This window comes from Pteronotus mesoamericanus, unplaced genomic scaffold (assembly GCF_021234165.1).
Source record: "Pteronotus mesoamericanus isolate MK-2021 breed Mesoamerican mustached bat unplaced genomic scaffold, CSHL_Meso_final scaffold_408, whole genome shotgun sequence".
In the NCBI taxonomy this organism is placed as follows: domain Eukaryota; kingdom Metazoa; phylum Chordata; class Mammalia; order Chiroptera; family Mormoopidae; genus Pteronotus; species Pteronotus mesoamericanus.
In genome coordinates, this window is record NW_026555315.1 from 2,734,404 (window position 1) to 2,756,712 (window position 22,309).

The 22,309-nt window shown below is 55.0% G+C and overlaps 1 protein-coding gene across 1 annotated transcript in view; it reads right to left on the reverse strand.

Annotated features, from left to right (window-relative positions):
* TNRC6C (trinucleotide repeat containing adaptor 6C) overlaps nt 1–22,309 on the reverse strand; it is a 109,101-nt gene that overhangs the window by 10,160 nt on the left and 76,632 nt on the right. The window contains exons 6-17 of the mRNA XM_054593132.1: nt 17,943–18,158; nt 16,049–16,215; nt 13,406–13,486; nt 12,181–12,238; nt 10,406–10,548; nt 8,821–8,970; nt 7,403–7,546; nt 6,669–6,788; nt 4,514–4,597; nt 4,066–4,297; nt 1,131–1,298; nt 23–214 (exon numbers count right to left, since the gene is read on the reverse strand). Coding sequence (XP_054449107.1) covers nt 23–214; nt 1,131–1,298; nt 4,066–4,297; nt 4,514–4,597; nt 6,669–6,788; nt 7,403–7,546; nt 8,821–8,970; nt 10,406–10,548; nt 12,181–12,238; nt 13,406–13,486; nt 16,049–16,215; nt 17,943–18,158 — 1,755 coding nt within the window. The remainder of the gene's footprint in view (nt 1–22; nt 215–1,130; nt 1,299–4,065; nt 4,298–4,513; nt 4,598–6,668; nt 6,789–7,402; nt 7,547–8,820; nt 8,971–10,405; nt 10,549–12,180; nt 12,239–13,405; nt 13,487–16,048; nt 16,216–17,942; nt 18,159–22,309) is intronic.

A 22,309-nucleotide genomic window follows, 5' to 3' on the forward strand; every position in this document is an offset into this window, starting at 1 on the left:
CGCTCCCATCTGCCCCTCTTACCTGGGGGCCAGTTGATGCTGGAGCCGTTTGAGATTTTATCACTGTCAGATTTGGCACGTGACCAGCTATGGGGGACAGCTACCGGAGGACTGGCTGGTGACTCGCTGTTCTGGATTAAGTCGTACCGGCCGTAGGAGTCGTCAATGGAGGACTTCGCCGGAGGCCCGATGCTCAGACCTCCAGGGATAGCACCTACGGGCACAGCGGAGACTGAGTGAGCGGGGGCCCCGAGCCCTCCCTGCTGAGCTGCAGCTCCAGCCCGTGTCATGGAACGTGAGTTGTCAGGCGCGGTCAGCCCCACCTTCTCTGAGAATAACTGACTTCGCCCTTGAAAGATAAACTCTTTCAGGGCTGTATTAGTTTGTCCTGTGGGACATCCTGACAAGATGCCCACCCACAGCAGGACGCTGGTCCAGTGACCCTTTCTCGGGATGAGGCGCGGCGTCTGTGGTGGCTGTGTGTCGGCCTCCCTTGAGGTGCCGCCCCCGGGAGGGACAGCCTGCCTGTGAGCCCGGAGGCCAGCCAGCCGCCTCGCCAAGGCCGCGGAGCTCGCTCCCGCACACGGCGGCCCTGTTGGGAGGGTGACCCCGAGAAAGACTCATTCTCCCCTCAGAATGCAATGCTTTGTGTCAAGGGAGGATACACCCTCTTACACTGCCTTTGCTGCTTATGCTACCAGGGCATTTACAGGTAAATTTAACGCTTAATGGTGAGATCACCTCCTATGGTTGGTTGGTAGCGGTTTTGCTTCTTCCTCCTTTCTAAGTGTTTGCTTTTCTATTACATTTTATCATTTTATTGAAAAAATTTCTTTTCCGTAAACTCGACATTTTTGTTGAAGAACACAGATACAAATAAAAGCCATGCGGCCTAGGCCCTGTGTTGCGTGCTGCCCCGGGGCACTTTCGGTCTCTCCGGGTCCGTAGCTAGGGTCGGGCGCTCAAGGTCTCGGGGGAGGCCCGCTGACCAGCGGCATCTCACGTCCCCTGCAGTGGAACGGGGGGTTTTAGCCCACTTTCAGCGCTGCGTGCTTAGGGGGCAGACGCAGCCCGGGTGGCGAAACCAGCGCGCTCTGCGCTGCGCGGCGGGCGCCGGGGCTCGGCCGTACCGTGCTTGCCGGGGTTCTGGTCGAGAGGAGGAGCAGCACCGGGCACGCTGTCCATGGGGTTGGGGTGTGTCCACTGAGGGAGGCGCGACTGGGACTGCGAGGGGTCCTTCGCTGGCAGGCCGCCAGCCATGTCCATGCCGCCGACGCTCGCGGTCGGGTTCAGCCCAGCTACGGACAGAGGCACCGTCAGGACAGGCCCCGCGATCGGCAGGGCCGCTCCCGAAAGCCCCCCTGGGGCGGCGGCGCAGGGCTCAGCTCCCGGCCAGACACTCTAACCGCAACGCTGGCAGAAGAAAGAACCCTTGTCTCTTTAAGGCGAAAATGGCAGTAAGTAGCCTTCAGGGAAGGAGGACCAATGAGTCTTCATTTTACTTTTTTCAGTGCTAAGCATGGTCCTGAGGCTTCTCATTCCCAAAAAACGAGAACAAGGCCAAACCATTAGGGAAATCTTTCCTGTCCCTAGGTTCCTTACAGAGACCACCAGGTCAAAGCCTCTCTTGGAGCTGGGAGGGCCGCTCCCAAGGGCCCCTTGGAGGAGCTGGCCGGGGTCGTTCAACCCCACCTTCGGGAACTGCCTTGACCGGCCTGCTCAGCCGGCGTTTACGGATTCACACCATCACACGACCCTCTGGAATGGACCTACGGGGGCGTGCTGGCCCTGGGCCCGCCCGGGGTTTCCGGCAAGTCCCGCCACTGTACTCAGTAAACAGAGAGAGATGGGGAGGGCGCGGGTGCTGGGAAGGCTGGAGCAGAGTCCCTGAGGGCGCCCCGGTTAGAAGCCAGGCAGGCTTGGCGCCAGCGTCCCCAGCAGCGGGCTTGTCCCACGGGCCCTGGCCCGCAGCACCCGTCAGTCTCTGTCCAAAGCAGGGCCAGTATTTTTGTTCTCCACTTCAAGTCGGGGCTGCAAACCTAAATGCCTCTGTGGGCCAAGTGGGCAGTGCGAGCCCAGGGGCAGGGGGCCGGGTGGTGACAGCGCCCATCCCGTGCGGCACGCAGCCCCAGCGTCGCCATTCAGGAGGAGCCGGGAGCCACTAAGGGTGGCAGCGCCCCGATTTCTAAGCGTTGGCGCCAACACACACGCTCGCGCACTCAGTGTGCAGACCTGACCTGACCTCCGCACGTGAGACGCTGCCCCCTCGCAGCCACCAGCGCGGACCTGGTCAGGGCAGGGTCATGCCCCGCGGCTGGGCCCCGCCCCTCCCCTCCCAGCCTCCGCCACGTTCCTGTGGCACGTCCCTCCCTCCACACGTCAGGCCAGGCGGCCTGGCCCTTGCTGACGTGCCGGCCGGACACACTGCCCCCTCTGTGCACGGCCCCTCCTTGGCGGCTGTCTTACTCGCCGAGGGCCAGGCTTCAGCCCTGCTCTGCCTTCGCTCGCTGCGCAAGGCCGACGAGGGCGCTGCCTCCTCCACGGCCTGCGCTACGGCCACGCTGGCTCTGCGGGGCCTTCCCCCACGTTTATGTGCCCAAGCGTTCGTCCCGCGGGGACGACGGACTCGCGGAGTCAGTGCCACACGCAGAGGGTTGCGCGGGGAGAGAGGCAGGCGGGGGCCACAGCGGCTGAGAAAGACGGCCGAGCGCCAAGCCGCCCGACTGCTTTCCGGGCGGAGTTTCTCATGCTCTGTTGCCTGTTCGTGGTAGAACTTGAATGCGAATATTCGGAAATTCTATCCAAATTATTTTCCATCCAATTTTGAAGATTCACTGCACTAATTTTTTCATTTGTACTAAGAAAAAAAAAAATCTTTAAATGGTAACGATTAGTGCACTCTACTCTCCAGACAGAGGGTAAGAGGGCAGGTGGACACCGGAGGCCGACGATAAAAGCATTTCCGGGGAATGGCTGGAACTGAATTTGTTCCTAAAGTAACTGCTCTTAAAAGAAGTGTGTCCATGACCAGCGAAGACTTCACACAGCACATGCTATGTGCTCGGCATTGTCCCAAGAATGTTACCTACTGATCCGCCCAACCTTTAAAAGAATCCCCTGAGGTAAGTGTTCCCCCTTTACAGATGGGGAAACTGAGGCAAAGCGTAGTCAGGCAAGTTGCACAAGCAAGTGGCGAGCCTGTCGGTGGTGGTGTTGGGACACAACATGGCAGTTTCATTCCCAAGTCAGGTCTTAACTACTAGGCCATTCTGCGTCCTCAATATAAAGGGCTGTGACGAGAGGGACAGTGACTCAGGACAGAACAGTCACAGCTCAGCATGCGAGTATGTTTCATACTGGAGACACACCACGTTGGCTGCGTGTCCTGTAGGACGCGTTCGCATGGTTAGAATCACTGCTCTTTCCCAAGACCCTTGGCAGAAGCACTGAAAGGCACATTACCGGCTGATAGCAGGTTCCCTCCTGCTCAGCTGGCCTCTGCCCCTTCGGATGTGCACTTCCCGGGCGCGGACTCCCTAGCCCTGCAGCTTTGGGCCCCCCGCCCGCCGGCAGGCAGGTCTGCAGGGCAGCCTGCGCCCTCTACTGACCTGAGGGTGTCAGGTGCTGAGCTGCCCCTTCTGGGTCAGGGGTCAATGCCCATGTGTTGATCTGGGTGATTCCATGTTCTACAGCTTTACAGAAGTGCCCGATTCACAGAAATCTGAACACCTTTACTAGCAAAACCATGCCACACTCCTCCCTGCAGCTGCGGCTGGGGGACAGCGCCACCTAAAGGAAGTCAGGAGGAACCCAGGCGCGGAACAGGCCAGATTCGACACGGGACATGAGGTAGCCTGGGGACTGCGGCCAGCACTGCTTCAAAAGACCTCGCACGGGGAGTCTTCAACGCTGTCCCGCTCTGCAGAGGCGGCTGGTGCGGCCCCTCAGCATGGAGCATCAGGCCGCTCGGCCCCCTGGGAACGGCGCGCCCCGCGCGGCCCGGGTCGGCACACGCGGGCACGCGGCCCCCGAGCTGGGGCGGAGGTTAGGGCCGCGGAGACTCACCGAGAGGGTAAGGAGCGAAGGTGTTGGGCGAAGACTGCTGCTCTTTGGTCTGCAGGTCCGGCAGGCCGGGGGCCGGAGGGTGCGGGGGGAAGCTGTCCACGGCCGGTTTGCCTGCAGAGGGGTGCACAGACAGGGGCGGCGGGGGCGGCGGGGGCTTCACGAGCAGGGCCTGGGCCAGCTGGCGCTGCTGCTGCTGGATCTGCTGCTGCAGGTTAGTGATTGTGCGCGCGACCTGGCGGCAGACGCACGCGCGTGAGCGGGGAGGGATGTCCGGCGCCCGTGCCGGTCCCCACTACCGATCTCCGCCCCACCTAGCGACCCCGAGACGTGCAGAAGGGGAGGCTTAGCAAGAGAAAACCCATGACAGTGGACTAGCCCATCAACTAGCATCTCCTGGAGCAGCGAGGACTCGCGCCCACGGACCCGCTGCGCCCCGGACGGCACCCACTTGCTGCTCTTGCTGTCTCATGGGTCCGGACACATTCCGCTGGGCCTGTAGCATCTGCTGCTGGATTTGTAAACGTTGGTATGCCTGCCGACGGGGGGGAAGGGGGAGACACAAGCAACACACTGTAAGAGAGCCACCAGCAGGCGGTTCCACTTCAGTATGTGAGTTAAAAAACAAGAAGAGAAAATGGCCAAGTCTCGGTTCCCTTACCGCACTGCAGTGTAAACGCACTGTGCGCCAAGGAACCTTTCTAGAAGGAGGAACACCTTTCCGACGCCCTCCCAGTGCACAGATTTCTACCCCAGTCAGTGCCCCTGCTGAGTGTTGGTAATGAAGCACGTCAGTGAATATTTTTCAGTTAAGAGATCAGAATTCTCCTGGTCAAGTCGTACAAATTAAAATGAAAGTGAAGTGAGGGTAAAATGAAAAAATATTTATTCTTCTAGCGCTACACACTAAAGCCGCCCGCAGCGGCTCTGAGACGGGACAGACAGCGCGCCCACGCTCAGACTCCCACACGGCCGGGGAGGGCTCGTCAGGAGAGTCCGGGGCCGCGTGACGTGCTCAGTCCCCGCGGAGCCTGGAGTCCAGACCTGTGCCACGTTTGTCACACAGACCCCGCCCACGAGCTGGCTGTGATGACTGCGACACTCTTCTGTGCACACATGCAGTAGGTTTGGTCATCTGTTTCAAAATGTGGCCTCAGCATTGTGAAGTTTTTCATACAACATGGATTTTGTGGGAAGTGTTTGGCACGAGGGTATGTTAAAATAGAATCCAAACAAACGTAGAGACTATACTATTGGAAACGCTCCCTTAATCTGTAATTTATGAAAGAATAAAAATATTTCACGTTAAGTGAATCCTACAGGTCCTAAAACATAACCTTAGGATGAACTGGAATTTTATTTTACCAATTTTTCTGGACAAAAGTGTAGGAACAGTATACGTTATTTTAAAATCAAAACGCATTAAACATAACTCAACATTTTTGTGGTGCCTCTCACACCGCGGGGCCAACAGAACATAGGAATAAAAGACTCTAGGGCACCGGTAGGGCCGCCAGCCGCGTCGCGTGGGCGCTGCACACACCGTGCTCTGTGGCGGTGGCCTCCCCACCGGAGGTCAAGGTCTCTCCCGACCGCTGGCGGCTACGAAGGACACCGCCTGCCCACGGCCCGTGGGCCTCAGGGAGCCCTGCCGCCACGCGGTCCGGGCCGTGTCCCCGAGAGCCCAGAGCCCTGCGCCCCAGAACACCAGGACGGCCGCCAGGGCACGCCCTCCCCCTTCCTGCAGGGCTGCTCCCGGGGAGGCGGGCGCTCACGGGCCGGGCGCGCGCCTAACAGGCAGGGCAGAGGCCGTCCTGAGGCCGCCCAGGACGGTCCGGGGAGGGGTGACTCCATGCCAATGGTTTTGTCTCCTGGAGGCCTTTTTATCTTTATGGTTCCTGGCCATTTTCTAGGAAATGAAGTTACAGGACAAGCCTTCTAAGTAAATCAGGTGTCGACGTATTAAAGAAAAATACACATGGTCCTTTAGTGTATATAAATTCACTGTGTCCCTAGACACAATGGCATGGCATTTTATAGTAAAAGCACTAACACCGCTAAAAATTCAGAATTCAAGATACGTTAAATTATAAAACTTTCAAGAATATTAGGCTATATTATATCAGCTTTTCTCAGCAGGGACTCTGAGCAAGAATTAGGCCCTAATTTCTGAGGCACCTACTCTGTGAGGAAGTAACTTCTCTCATGCTTCTAGAATGGTAGTTGTACATTCCATCCTTAAAATAACTGAGGAAATAGCCACCGGGATGGTTTTTTGTGCTCAGCAGTCAGGGGCACAAAAAAGCTCTGGGTGAGAAAGGCTGGTCGAGAGCTCACACTGAGACAGGCCTGACCAGGACCTGGGAGAGCTTGTGAGCCAGAGAACTCTCTCATGCAGTAAAACACCTCCAGTGAAGAACTTTCTACTTTTTACAGCTCATAATGTAAATGTCTCCATGACAAAGAAAGCGCCCCGTGGAGCACTCGCACCCGTCCGTGCGGGCACCCCCGCACGCACGCACGCACGCACACACGCACTTCGCGAGTGTCAGGGAGCGCTACGCCTTTGCTCTTTGACGCGCACTTGGACGGGTCTGTCCACTCACCAGCTGCAGCTGATAGAGCTGGTTCAACATCGTCATATGCTGAGGGTTAATTGGCGAGGTTAATAGTGCAGGGTTGAGACCAATGTTTTTTGCTGCAAACTGCAAAAGCTGTGCTTGAACCTGTTCAACATAAAACACGCCAGGAGGCGCAGTCACTGTTAGGACGTCTGCTTCTCTGTGTTGTTTCCACATGCAAAACTGACTAATTAAACGACACCTGCATTTGTCTCATGAGTGACCAGTAAAACATTTGTGGCCCCTTTAACATTAGTTAATAACACGCTTCTGTGAAGAACAGGAAGGAAAGAGGGCAGGAGAGAAGGGAGGGAAAGGAGGAGGGAAAGAGATTTCTTCCTCCAAATGTTCTGGTTAAGCGTTAACTTCCTGATTTCTTTTCTAGGAGGGACTCTGGGTCACCCCCTCACAGTGACAATCAACGGCCCCATCGAAGGGCTGCAGGCCGAGGCCCGCCCCCCGTCAGTGGGCCAAGCCCCCACGGGGGGGTCTCCTCCCAGGGCGCGCAGTAGCCCCTTCTCATTGGGGGGGGGGTGCGGACACTCCTCTCGGGGGCACGATGCCCCCGGCCCCCTCGTGGCACATGCGCCTGCGTGGCTCTGCCAGCCGACCCCGACGGTCAAGGGCGCCTCTCAGCCTTGGAGCAGGCCGGGGCCGGGCACTGGCTGCCGCCCTGCCCCCCACCGGGTGCTCTGCCCCTTTGCCACAGCGGGTCTGACCTGAGGGGATAGAAACTGAGGCACTTGCGCACGGAGACCGGGCTGGGAGGGGTTCAGCGGCGGCATGGGCGGCTGCGGCGGCGGCATGCTCCTGGCTTGTGCTGCTCCGCTACTGCCAAACACGCCCAGGCTGCCACTCGGTATCTGCAGGGGAGGGAGGGGACAGAGTCGTCACAGAGTCGTCGCTACAGGCACACGGTGGGACACGATCTCTTTTCCCAAACAGGAAAGCGACACAGCCTCCACTCCCTAGCGTCAACGCCCACCAAAGTTTTGCCAACTGCCCTTTACGCGGGCTGTGGACGATGGGGAACTAGCCCCAGGGACCGGCCTGTCTTACAGCACAGACCGCTGTCTGAAAGCGGCCTGAGGCGAGGCTACCACATGGAAGAAGCTCTGATAACAGTGCCACGGGCAACGCCACACACACAGCTACTGGGTAACACACGGCCCCAAAGGGACAAGTTAAAAGGAGTGAGAGAAGAGCCAAATTCCCACATAGGAAATATAACTATTAGTTTGACAACAAGCCCAGAAATTGCATAAACGGACAGCGGCTCACTGGGCTCAGCATGGGCCCCTGCTCTGCGGGCGCTGTGACTGCCGGGCGCGGGCAGGCAGCAACGTGTGCGACAGGCGGGCGTCCCACGGAACCACCCAGGTCGGCCAAGCCGGGCCCCGAGGGTCGGGCCGACTGGCACGCTGCGGACAGCGGGGGACGCGCTGCTGACAGGCAGGACAACAGGCATGCACGGGGCTGTTCGGCCATCCTAAATGTCACGGCAGCCACTTAGAGAGAAGCCTCAAAGACGTGTGCCTGTCAGCCTCATCCAGGAGAAAATCGGCAAGAAGGGGCGTTCTCCAGGCGGGCGAGCAGCGTTTGCTGACCCAGCCTCTCATTCTAGAAAATCTGGGGCGGAAAAGGGACACTGCGCAGCCGTCAATCAAAACCCTCAGGCCTGCCCCCCAGCGCGGTCTGACGGCGACTCTTACTCCCCCCGAGGGTCAAAGGCAGGGACAAGCACTCACGGGACGCTGGAAGTCACTGGGACCTTACAGGGGATGTCCCCTCTACTCCTGAGAAAAAGGGGTTAATGTGGTGTTTTCTGGCCGAGGAAGACATTTAAGGGTTTGATTTATGTACCACTTAAATGAGCAGTAAGTTAGCACCAAGGGTGCTGAACTCAAATACATTTTAATTATGTGGGAAAAGGAAGATAATTTTGAAGTGTTTCCTCCAATATGGTTAAACCTCAAGAACAGAATTCAAGCCTTGATACCAGCAGACCCCGTGAAGGGCCGCACTCATAGCCCTTGAACCCCTTCAGGCGTCGGGCCGCACTTCAGCACGAGGCATTAATTCAAACGCAGGCCGTGCCCGGCGTTCTCAAAGGCAGGTGAAACCCCCGCGGCCTTACCTGTCGAGAAGAATTCAAGTTTTGCATGCCCAGCCCTGAGGCAATCCCACCCAGGGCCTGATTGGGGAGTGCACTGTTTGAAAGGGGGGGCTTCAGGCTTGGCGAAGGCAAAAATGGTGAAGTCGTGGGCTCTTCCACGAGGCCGCCGTCCTGGATGGAGAGAGAAAGGGTGAGCTGTGTGCTGTGTCCGCCCGCAGACGGGGCCCAAAGCAGCTCCCCAAGGACACACGCGGGATGTGGGTGGAGAAAGAATTAAAAGAGTAAAAATGCGGCAGAACGGAAAAAGTGGGCAAAGGAAGAGGGAAAAAGAAAAAAGAGAAACAGGATTAAGGAGCTGTTTCCATGTTAATTATTTCACAAACACAGGTATTAGCTTATAATGTTCTCACCCACTACCGACCCTACCTGGGGTAAGAGAGTCGGGAGACAGAAACCCTGACTTGGGAGACCCTCCACAGCCCTCCCCAGAGAAGCGGCCCCTGTAAGGGTCGTCGCCGAGGCTCTGGCTGCGCGCCGGGCGGCGTTCTGCTCCCGGCCGGCCGCCTGTTGACGGACAAACACAGCAACCTCGTGCGGTTTAATCTAAGCACGGGCACGTTATCGCGCAGACAGAAGGCTGCAGGTTTTCTCTGCAATGACTGAGGTCGCGCTGCCTCTCAGGCCCCTTGCGACTTCATCCGATCTAACCTCCCAAAAAGCCTGCGGTATCGCTCCCCAGTGTGAAGGGAAAGGAGCCCGTCAGGCTCCCACACTCAGCAAAGGAAAACCCAGGATGCCTAGGAAACTGGGGTTTCAGACAAACAACGAAGAGTATCTTGGGATGTGTATACTCCTAAAATTACTTGTTTATCTGCGGATCTGACCCCTGGCCACACCGGAGCGGGCGAGCCAGCGCACGGCCCCTCCCCGGCTCGCCTCGGGGAGCGCGGGCCCATGACCCCGTTTCTTTGAGAACAGAGTGGAAGCCCCATCTCTCCTCCTGTGAGCTTTTCCTTTTCTTCCTGACTGGTCCTTTCTGGCTTTTATTTCCCAGGTTCCACATTTTGATCAAGGTGAATGCTTTGAGTTCCCACCTTCTGGAGAGGGGACCTGGCTCCGGGACGACACTGAAAGGCCTGCACCAGGGGCCGGGCCTGCTCAGCACCCTGGGGGGTCCCGCACCGACACCGGCGAGCTCTCTGCCAGGGCCGGTCCAGGCGAGGGCCAGCGCGGCACGGCGCCTGCGCCGAGCCCCTCTGGTCCCTCTTTCTCAGATTAACGCTCACTTCCAGTGGGAAGAACTATGCATATAAAATAGGACGGTAACAGACATTTGAAGCCCCTTGTCTGTTGGACAAACTAAAGCAGATAGCTTACCCAATAAAGTGAAAATCAGTTCTCAATTTTAGTATTTTTTATTCCTCATCACATCATATAAAATGTAACACTACCTCTTTTGAGCTGAACATTTCTATGTAGTAGGAAAACTGGGTAAAAGTCAGTAAAATATCACTGCAAGGTTTTCATCTGGTTTCCTTTAAGAACACAGATAAAATGAAAACCACCTCTTGTTAAATAGACAGACAAAAACCACCTAAACTCATACCTTGTCAAGAAAGGTGGGGCGGTCCACGGAAGACTCTTTGGAGATTGGTGGGCGGCAGCCAAGGGGTTTGGTGACCATTCCATTGTAGTCGGTCACTCCCAGTCCACGCTTGTCCATGTCCACCTTCTTTTCCAGCAGAGCACCTGCAGCAACCAAAACGCTTGAGACAAAACGCCTGAGGACCGGTCAGGATGCAGAGCGCGGGGCCCTCTCTCGGCCCCGCTCTGCCTGGCCCCGCTCTGCCTGGCCACACTGGCCCTCAGGGCTCAGCTGTGCTCTCCCCGCAACGGTGCCCCCGTCAGCGGTCAGCTTCCTGGAGGGGACTTCCTGAGCCATCCGTCTAACACGGCTGCCCCGTCCCCCCACGGCATGATTTCCATTTCCTGGGTCCCTCCTGTCTCAAGGACTCTTCGAGCTGCTGGGGACTCCATGCAGCGCAGAATGGACGGTGCTCATCCCCGCGGCTCTCGGTCTGGTGAGCCCGCCTCTTGGCTCACGCCGCCCCCGCACCGTTTGCGTTTCACAGCGGTAAGAAGCTGGAACTGGCTTCTCCAGCTCGCCTCGCCTCTTCTCTGGCAGCCTCTGCCCTGCACATGGCCCTGCACGCAGTTAAGAAGTTGGTCCTTGTGGCTGGCAGATTCTGTCCTTGGAAATTCACCCATAGTACCATTTTCTGGGGGCCCCAAATCAATGCCCGCGGCACCTTCAGGGCCGTCTGCACACATGTGCGAGGAGATGGCTGCTCTGCCTGCCCAACATGCACATTCCCAGCGCAGGCCCTGCAAGACGCCACCCTGCTTCCCGCCGCAGCTCTCCCATGGCCCACGGTGTCCTCTGTGGTCTCCTCAGAGCCACGTGTGCACCTCTCGGTGCGTTTTGTTGGTGTCGCTGTCCCCATGCGTGTGAGGCTGCGACGCACCCCACGGAGGGAGCACACAGGTCAGACGGCCCATCGGGCCCAGTTGGGGCGCCCCTGGCCGCCAGCTCTGCGCTAACAAGCTGACACCACAGCGCCTCCCGAGGAAGGGGACAAGTCACCGCCAGCGCGCGAGGCTGCCCGGGGGGCAGAGGAGCACTTGCAGCGCTCCGCGAGGCTGTGGAGAAGGTGTGGCTTCACCAGGTGACTGATTAAAAAAGGGTGTAGCCAGAGCACTGGTGCGAGTCTTAAACGCCAAAGAAATCTCTGGCCACATCACCCAGGAAAACGTTAGACCCTTGTTGCCGACGTTTTACTGAACAGAAATATGGCACATAATTATTTGTGAGAAAGACATAGTAAACGGTCTCAAACTAGAAGACATGAAACAAGGCCAGGCACGGATGGGCCGACAGAGCGCTGTGGCTCACACCGAGCGTCTGGCATGACCACGTGGTCTTAGGGCAGTTCCAGAGCTCGAGGGGCTTGGTCCTGACGGCCTCAGCGAGAGCCAGCACGCGGCCAGCGCAGCGGGCAGGCCACCCTGGGGTCTGGTGCCTTTGTCCTCGTGTGTCCTTACTGCCCCCTCAAAGAAGAGAAAGAAACCTCATCTATCTGTTGAAGCTCTGGAAAATGGGGACGAAAGCAAACATGGCTCAATGTGGCGTTTGGAAACCTGTCCCCAGAGCTTGCCGTGCCAAGACTTGCTCTGTGCTTAGGGCGCATCACAAAGCTCCTCCTTCGCGGGGGTCCGGTCCTGCCCATCCAGTACGGACCCCACCATTAATCCACGGCCACAGCGATGTGCCCGCTTCTGGCACCTCTACAAGAGCAGACTTTAGGCGTGCATGTTACTTACTCATGGCCTGATCAAGATTCATATTATTACTCTTCAAGGCCTCTTCAGCTGGCTCTCTCTGTGGGGGGAAACAGAGTTTGCATCGGACTTGCGTATTAGCAAAAGGAAAATCTAACAGAGTTTTATCACTACCAGCTTAGGGAAGGAATCATCATGAACCTAACATTATTAGGTTTTGGAACTGGAAATATTTTTCTTCATTGTTGAGGTTCAAATTAAATGTTTTGCCCATAAAAAATACCTGGAATGAGAAAATGCACTGAATTGACCTGGAGCTCGGAACCGGGGCTGGCCGTGCGCCGCACCTAGCCACGCCGAGGAGCCCTGCCGCTGCCCCCGGACAGCACCGAACAGCGACTGTTCGGCGAGGCCAAAGCCCCCACCAGGACTGCAGAGGCGCTGCCAAGGGCTCACGCAGACAGTGCGTGGGTCAGTGGGCGGAGGGCCAGCTCCCCTCTACAGACTTGAGGCTCTGCTCTAACGACTTCCCACCGGGCAACGTGAACAGGAGGCAGTGGGCTCACTGTGACAGCCACCCCTCTGCCTGGCCTCCCTGCCACCACTCACACAGGGTGGGGCGCCCCCCCTCCCACCCCCCGCCCGCAGCCTGGCGCTGCAGGGAAGCATGCAGCTCCCTCCTCTGGACTGGGCCACTCTGGACTTTCCCCAGATCAAAAGATAAACACCCATTTATAAAGGTGTGGAAAGAAGCCATTCGAAGGGACTACTCAGCAGATGCAGGCAGTACCCCTCACTCTCTGAACTCCTGCCACTAGATTTTAGGGCCTGAACAGGCTGTGACCCATTTTCAGAGGGGAGGCCTGTGATTCTGGGCTCTCCCTGCACATCTCCTGAAACTCAGGACTAAATAGGTTCCATTAGGATTCTTTTCCTGGACATGAAACTTCTGCACCAAGTTTTCTGTTGTGATCTTTGTCAATCTATTGTACAAACTAATAAAAACTCACTTTTAATTATAAATGAAAATATAAGACTGTATAAACAATGAAGATTTAACTCCAGGAGAAGGCCCGCATGCCTTTCTTGATACAGAGGATGGGGCTCTTCATTGTGGTTCAAAGCAACAGCCCCAAACACAAGGGCCCAGGTGAGGGGGCATCCCCTGTCACCCACGACAGGCGCGCCCAGAGGGCACGAAGGGGCCATGCAGGAGGGGACGCGCGCACGCGGTGGGGGAGCGGCAGAACAAGAGAGCGCCAGTCACCGGGAAGCCCATGTCCGCGAGTTGTCTGATGAGCCGGCTCATGACCCAGGCCTCGTCCTGCTTGCCCGGCGTCTTCATGCCCTGGAAGGAAGCATGGGCGGGGGCCGCGAGTCAGGCCTGCACGCATCCCTTCCGGACGCGGGAGACACCTGAAACCCACGGGGCTCTAAAGCCACAGAACCTCTTTGTGCTAATGAAGAAGAGCGGGAGCTGTATTCCAGGAACATAGCGCATGTTCGCGGCGGCTCTGCGGGCGCCCCTATAGGCGGGCCCACGTGGGGCTCGTGGGTTTAAGGCGAGGTAACGCTCTTCCCGAGAATGAATTCAGTTCGTCACAAGCATGTCACTTCCATTATCAAATAACTGTGGTAAGTGTTCTCTTGAACACAGCCCTCTGCCAATATTAATACAATGTGCAGTTTACTAAAAATTATGGTTTTTGCCCTTTTGTAAGCTTTATTCTAAAAGATGACACAGTGCAGAAGGTCCCCTCCAACAGAATGAAAGGTGATAAGGAAGGGACAAAGCCCGTTAATTCATCACGTCTGCTTTGCTTACGGCCCTGACGCAGAGGGGAGCGGGGACGGGAGAACGGCAGGCGGGGAGGGGCCCGAGGAGAGGCCGCCGTGTGAGGACAGCGGTGCGGGCAGAGGAAGGCCCTGCCAGCAAGCTGTAGGCCCTTCCCAAGCGATACCCTCTCGCTCGAAAGCCACAAAGACTCCGATGCGGCCCTAACACAAGATGAGCAATCCCCACCCCCAACACTCCTCACAGGGCTCTCCAGAATGGGGCACCCTGACCGCAGACTGGGGGGTGAGGGGCGTTCACCTAACCTAGTGGGTCTCTCCCCAAGGAAGCAGCGCGTCTGGAGCCTGTTCTGTCGCCACGAAGCTGCCCGAGCCGGTTCCCAGGACTCTGCAGCGTTTACCTTCCACCGTGCTCCTGCAGGCCCCGCACTAACTGCACTGCGTGCCAGCGGCTTGTGAGAAGACTCCCCTCTGGCGTCCGCCACCACCCACCCCTTATGACCCGAGGACCTTGATTTTGGTCTCTGGGTTCTGCTTACTGATAACCAAATGCATTCCTCAATGAAAAATTCTTTGAACAGCCACATTGGTGTGATGGGAACGTGGCGGAAAGGCACACACGCAAGCGTCGCACGCCCCGCTCACGCTCTCTCCACGGCAGACCGCTCTGTGCACCCTCGCTCCCCCCGCAGACTCTGCAGCTCTGGGGAAGCCACAGGGGCATGTGCGCGCGCACACACTTCTGTCTTTCCTTCCCTGCCCCTCCAAAGTGACATGATGCCATGGCTCTGTACGCAAGTGCATTATACTCATTTTTTATGTATCTTACCTTTCTTATTTAACATATTTTGGTGGTCTTCTCATACCAATATGTATGGCTTCCTTTTAAAATATGTGTTTAGCTTTCTGCAATATGGTTGTAGCATAACTGAACTAATTACCCCATCAATGTACATTTTTTTTTTTTAACTCAAAAAAGCTATAGTAGAAAACTGTACAAGTGCCACCTGCTGGGCCTGCTGCTCTGACAGACGCCGACGTCGCTGCTGCCACCGCAGAGCGAGGCGCCCCCGCCCTGCCGCAGGGCGGGGCATGGCTTTCTCCCGGCTTTGCAGACAGAGCGTGTTTATTAAACGCCTGCATTTCTGCTGGTCTGGGGTTAAAAATGGCACATCCTCCAGCCATTTCAAATTGAACGCCACAAGCCGGGCTGACGCCGGCCCTGCGTGTAAGGGCTACCCTGTCCCTCTGCTGCAGACCGTTCATGCGTGCTCTTCGCTCATTTTCTATTGAGTTGGCTACTGGTCAGCTTTAGAAAGACCAGATTCTGGGGCCTTCCTCCCATGCCAGGCAGATCAGCCTTCTCCTTGACATGAGTTACAAATACGTTTTTGCAGTTGGTCATTTGTCTTTTGACTCTGAACATGGTATTTCTGTCATGCAGTTTTTAATCTTTACCTGCTGCAGTTCACAAGTCTTTCACTTACAGCTTTTAGGTTTTCATCATAGTTTGAAAGGCCTCTCCCATTCCGATACTGTTCTAAAAATTATTTCACATTTTTACATTCTTTTCACGTTTAAATTTGCGGTCTCCCTAGAAGCTCTCGGGGCGCGTGCGTTACCTGAGTTCCCCAGCGGGCGGCCCGGCCCCCTCCGCCACTGCCCCGGGGCAGGGAGGCCTGAGGGACGGTGGGTCGCACCTGCCGACATTTACTGCGTTAGAAGGGAAAACTGGGGAATTTAGAAAATTTGCTTAAAAAATAAAAAAGCCCATCACATTAATATAAATAAGGCTTTTAAGTGGGAAATAATGGTAGGTCCTGAAACCAACTTTTTAGAGAGAGAAGGCGGGAGGAGCAAGGCACCAGCGTGCGTGCGGCCCCGTCTACTGGCCGGCCGGCTTCCAGGAGCAGCCGAGTGCCGAGTCTGCCTCCGCACCTGCTCTGCTGTGGCAGTGAACCCCTGTGGTCTCTGGAAAGCGCCACCCTGTGCTCAGGAGAGACCCCCGACAGGCTCTTGGCGACCCCAGGGGGACCTCCCATCGCGAGCAGGAGGCGCCGTGTTCAGCTGCGTGTGTGTCTGAGGGAGTCTCCGGCCGCCCCTGGCGTGCGCACACCTTTTGGAGTCCTTTTTTGGGGGCGTTCCCCCAGGAGCTGCAGGAGGAGGTGCTGTCCTGGGAAGCGGCGCTGTTCCACATGCCCCCTTCTTCGTCTTCCCACTGACCGGGACCGAGGTTCCCGTCGTCCCCACCGCTGCCCCAGCCTTCTTGCATAGATTTTGAAGCTAGAAAGAGAGCGAACATGAACTTGTCAAATTCAGCACTCCTGGGGCAGACCAGGCTCGCGGCGGCGTTGTTTGGGCGGGGCGTACTGCAGTCTACCTTCCCCGAGACCTAAGGGCCGGTGGACATGCTTTCTGACTCACACACCAGCTCCTTTTGGTCTGTGCTGTGCCAGCCCCCCCCGACTGACCACAGGTCACTGGGAGCATGAACGTTCTCACGCTAAACCCTGGGCCACAGGACAAGGGGCTGTCTCTGTGTGGCCGGATGGTCAGAGGCATGCAGAGTCCTGAACACGTCACCGCGGGACCCAAACCTGCAGCAGCCTGCGGGGTGGACCAGTGCCCCTCAGCGTGACCTCGAGAGCGCCTGGGGACCAGGAGGGACGCAGCAGGTCTGTGGCCAGATCCCAAGGTCTCTGCTCTGACCAGCTCCGAGGAGCTGCCCCCAGAATAACAGGAAGGAGACAGCTGAGGCCTCAAGCCGGTGGAGCTATAGGCAGAGTGCTGAGTTTTTATTTCAGGGTATTATTTTTTCTCCCTTCTTAAAATACAAACTAATCTTTGGTGGAAAATTTGCCTAAAATTTTCACTTCCTGGGAGAACTTGAAGTAGGCCAAAAACAGGTGGTAGCACAGGCAGCCGGAGAGTGTCAGCCACGGAGAGGGGATGGCCGCGAGGCAGACCGGCGTGCCATCGGGCGCCAAGCACAGATATGAAAGACAAGCACGCTGCCGCCACACAGCACGTGAACCTGAACCCCGGGAGCTGCCATCTCCTTCCCGGCAGTAACAAGAAAGAGCAGGAATGGACTAAATAGTCCAGCAGGATGGTGGATGTGGTGCGTGCTACCCAGTGTTAGCCAAGGATCAAAACGCTAACTAATCAAGTTGCATTTTAAGATCTAAGACACGTACAAATGTCCAAAGAAAACGTGCAGCTTCTGCAGCTGTGTGAAGTTAATTTTCACTCCAGACTTACATCAGCAATCTTATGCTAATATCAAAAGGGTCGCATTGTCAAACACCCACAGCTTAGAGGGCTCCCCTTGGTAAATGTGTTCCGAACATTGGTAAGAACGTATTTTTATTATGTCCACTTACTACACTTTCAGATAATGGGAGGAAAATGCAGCATATTTTTCAAAAAAAGAAAAAGAAAGAAAGATAGAAAGAAAGAAAGAGGGAGGGAGGGAGGGAGGGAAGGGAAAAGAAAAGAAGAGAAAGCATGAACCTGGAGTACCCAGAGCAGAACTTTGTTTCCAAGACAAAAGCAAGGCAAGACGCGCTGGGCTGCTGGGCTGCTGGGCAGAGCACCGTATGTTCCGAAGCCTAACCCCCACAGGGACACCGCCTGCCTAGCCGCTGCGCTCTGGGTCAGCTGTTCCCGGGGTCAGCTGTTCCCGGCGGCAGCCAGGAGAGCTGGGCTGAAGCGCGCGGGCGCGGGTTGTGTGTCAGGCAGCTGTGCTACATTGTTCTGATCCTTTCATTTTTTTCACTTTTTAAAAAGGAAAGCTGGCCTTCTGTTAACGCTCCCTGGTGCTCATGTATCAGACATAGCAAGTATTTCTTTACAGCCTTAGTTTACTGTTAGTTTTAAAGTGTAAATAAAATAAGGAAAGTGTCCTAAAATGTCATTCTTAAATTCAGCAGAAGGCATCCCCCTAAAGACACCCCCCGACCCATCCCTAACTGCCAGAGCAGGGCGGGCAGGGTGGGCGCCTGTCCTACCTGGTTTGCACAGGGCCGGGGCGCTGGCGGGCGCGCCGGCTCTCCCGAATGGCACGGCCGGCTCCGTGGGCTGCTCTCCCCATCCGCTGCCGCTGCTGGGCGGCTTGCCCCAGGCTGCTGTGCCGTTATCAACCAGGGGAGAGGGGGAGGCTGGTTCTCCCCAAGAGTTTTCAGCCTTTGAATGAACGTTGGGCATCTCTCCCCAGCCTGATGAAACTGAAAAGGGCACCGCGGGAGAGAGAACAGAAGAAAAGTGAAACAGAGAAGGTAAAAACAGTAATTCCAAATCCAAACCTATCGTTAGGAGGCCTTTTCGCAGAAAGTGAACAGGACACATTAAACCTAATCAGCTTTGTTTAGCTTCTTAAAGTTTCAATTTTCTCACTCCTGACCCCCATCTGCTTAAAACTGCAAGTGCATGAAACATTAAAGACCATTACATTCAAAGTATTTGCATCATAATAGGATTTAAAAGAACAGTTTAAAACAGTTCAGAAGTAGCCCTTTTACTTCTGGCATTATAGATAACCACCTAGAAGAAATTTTGTTACATTATTTCCTTATAAGAAAAATTTACAAGTTTAAATACACCTTGAGAAGTTATTCCTGCTTGTCTTTTGATCAACCATCAAAGACAACAATGCAGGCAAAGACATGGGAAGATGGCAGACTGGGCAGGGACGGACAAAGTCGCGGTGGAGAACACAGACGGTCCCCAGGCGCCGCCAGTGGGCCGAGCTAGCGCTGAGGCCCTGGCCTTACAGATGGGGACAGAGCTGGGGAGCTGTGGGTCCGGGGCTGGGGCGCCCCAGCTGGCACCGCGACTGCAAGGGCTTCCCAGGGATTCTTCCTTCTCCTCCTGCCCAGTCCTGCTGCCCAGGACATGCTGATCTGGGACGGGGACCTGGGCAGGGCACCACATGGCCCCAGGTCAGGCATTGCCATCTATGGCACAGAAGGTGTCCTGGGACCAGGTCACGATAAGGCCTCCCGCTACACTCTAGCAAGAAAACATTTTACATTACAAACGTAAACCTCATCTTCCCAAAGCAACGCAAATTCTGATCATTTGGCTCCTGCCTGCAAGCTCACTTGACACGGCTGAGAGTCGATGACAGTTCACAGCAGCTGCAGTTTTCAGACTGATACAGTTTCTCAGAGACAGAGAAATGTGGATGTTTTACATGCTAACTGAATAGAAGAAGAGAAGGCATAAAATGTAAATAGTTAACCACAAATTTTAAATCCTTTGGTTGTAACATGGATATCACCATCTCCATTAGGGAATCTTAATTTTCTGACTAAAATTGGCATGGAATCAGTCCATTTGATGTGCTTTATTCTAATGAAATGCAATAATATTGATAGTGGCCACAGGACATGCAACCCATGCATCATTTTAATTTTTTCACTTATTGATTTTAGAGAGAGAGAAAGGGAAAGAGAAGGAGGGAGAGATTGATTTGTTCCACTTACTGATGCACTCATTGGTTGTTCCTTGTATATTCCCTGACTAGGGATCGAACCCACCACCTTGGTGCATTGGGATGAGGTTCTAACCCACTGAGCCACTGGGCCAGGGCCTTGAGTCATTTTAAATTACCGACTCTATGCTGAGCAATATGTTATGGAAATTATTGCTAATAACAGGAAAGTTAGCCCTAATCAGTTACTGTCAGCAACTGCCAACTACAGTATTGCCTGTAACCACATAGAAAATAATAATGTATATTGGGAGAAGTAGTTTTACAAATTGAAGCGACAAAATGAAATCATGAAAATTGACTTAGTTGATAAAAATTATGGGTGTTTTAGAATGATAAAAAAATTTAGGGGTCACTACAGCCCAATCTGTTCTAAAAAAGCTGATTTACTTAAGTAATTAAAAAATTCACCTAAACTTTGTCGCCCTTATACTTCCATCTCTTTAAAGGCAACACTACACATTATTTAACTAAATTCAAACTAAGGAAATATTTAAGATGAAGGTAATTAAAGTTAACTGATTTTAGAGTTTTAAATTCCTATTAAAGCAGCAGCAATGCCTACAGAGTATTTTCATATAAAAGGCAAATGATTTGTAAGCATGTGTCAAATCTTAAAAATAAATGGAAGAGTAATCACTTACTCGAAAGTTAAAAACCGCAGTACTTCCATCTTAAGTTGATGCCTGACAGGAATATAATTTATCTACAATGCCAAACTGACACGTCTGTCAGAGCGTGCGTGCTGGATGCTCAAAGGCCCGAGGAGGAACGCTACCAACAGGCACACTGGGTAACCTGGGTGCAAAGCAAATTATTTTCAGTGGCTGAAAGCAATCTTACGCGTGCACCACTGAAGCGGACCTCCCTGACCGGTGCTTACTGCCAGACTGCCTTCAGTGTCTCCTCCTGTTCACAGAGGCTCTCTCAGAGTTGGGCCTAATGAGGCAGAACGGGTCTCTATCTTACATCTAAAACACTGATGTTAAAATTTAAAAATGATCCTTCAAACACAGGGTGGGGCGAAGTAGGTTCACAGCTGCTCGCGTGAAACAGCCCCATCATCAGTGAGCAGCACGAGAGTAGGCAGCCGCTCTTGGCCGCCCTGTGCCCCGCTCCAGGCCAGGCCTCCTCCGCTTGGGGCACTCCGGAGCCGGCGCCTCCCTCCTTCACCGGGACCAGCGCAGCCTGGAGGATGGGACAGCAGTAACGAGACGCCACCAGGGCATGCCACTTTCACTCCATTTTCAACAGACGCTTTTCATCCTTCTGTCAGAACAGAGAAAACAGAGCGCCCAAGCGGAGCACGCCCGGGTGGCTCATGCGCCAGTGAGCGCGGGGCGCAGAGGGCTGGGGCAGGGCTCAGGGACGGCCCTCGCCTGGCTCGCGGGTGCTCGTCTTGGGCACTGCAGTTAAGTCGGTGGGTGGCGTTCTCTCTCCTGTGAAATGAGAAACCACGTCTCGCTTGACCTACAGCTGCTGCTTATCGTTCTTGTAAGTGTGGCCGGCAGTCCCTCCTGGGAAGAAAGGTTCACTTAACGAGTGGCCAGTTCCAGTTAAGGGAAGGAAAGATCAAGGACTAAAAATGCAACCGCTGAAGCACCCGAGTGTCTCCTATGAGCTAGCATTTTGAGCTAGCATTTCAGGGGCTGATTCATACACACACCAGATGGGACTCTGCTCACCCCGAGGGCCTGTAGGCGCGATGCACATTTACAGTGATGCTCGGCCGGCGACAGGCCCGCAGAGGGACAGGGTGGGACTGGTCGTCGCAGCAACCACTGATTTTCATACTTGAAGTCAAGACAGGTGTAAAGTGACGCTTTACACAGAGGAGCCTGCTCCGGCAGCGGGCAGCATGCCCGCCTTTCAGAACGCCTTGTTCCGTGCCATGTACTTGCCATTTCTGCCCCGCGTCCAGGGACTCCCGTTGACCAGCTGCAGATGAAGGTTTTTTTCAAAAGCTGACCACGCGGCCGCGAGCTGCACAGCAGCCGCGCACAGGAGTTTCTTCACCTGCCTCACTGTCATCACGGAGGGTGGGCATTAGGAAAAAAACCTATCTAGCTTTTATTTTAATGCAATAATTCAGATTCTGAATGGGCTAAGTCTGTCTTGCTAAGACGTGGCGGGCGGCAGACTGCACTTTTAACTGTCTTATTTGTTTATCATCTTGAGCTGAGTGTGCAGCCCAGGACGAGGGCCAGCTCCTCCTGCTTCGTTAGTGGGACCTTCTGCTCCCTGCTCCGGCCCCACCTACCACGTCCCCCGAAACGCAGAAGGGTCAGTAAGAACCGCCTGACCGCACCAAACCCAAGAAAAGCCCCATATCCGCAGAAAGCACAGACCGCACGCTCAGACCGTTCCTCGTTCCGCAGCCACCGCGTGGCGCTTCACATGGGACGATCCTGGCTGGCGGCGCAGAGAGAGGCCTATTTCTGAAGTTACGGTGTGAAAGCAGTTGAGCTCTGTCAGGATCTTGCTGAGTCATTCCATCTGCAGGTGACTGTTTTTTGGTATCATTTTGACACCAAAGGAAGAAAAAGGAGCAGCTGAATGTCGAGGACAGGGAGTCTTGCAGGAAGGACGACGTTCCCCAGCTTCTGCTTTTGCGACTTGGAGAAACTACACACATGCTCTCTGCCTAGGTAGGGGGTCCTAACTCTAATTTCTCCCAAGTTTTAGTTTAGGATGCGGGTGGTCTGCCTCTCCCATGATTAATTCTCACGATTGCTGCCTTTGCTTATAATATTTGTGCCAGGAAACTAAGTGATAAAGCAAATAGCACATCACTAGATTTATTAAGGACCCCAATGCAAAGGAGTCCTCCCCTCCGGTTGCAGCGCGAAACCGCTAGTGACCATCGCAGGCACAGCTGAAACG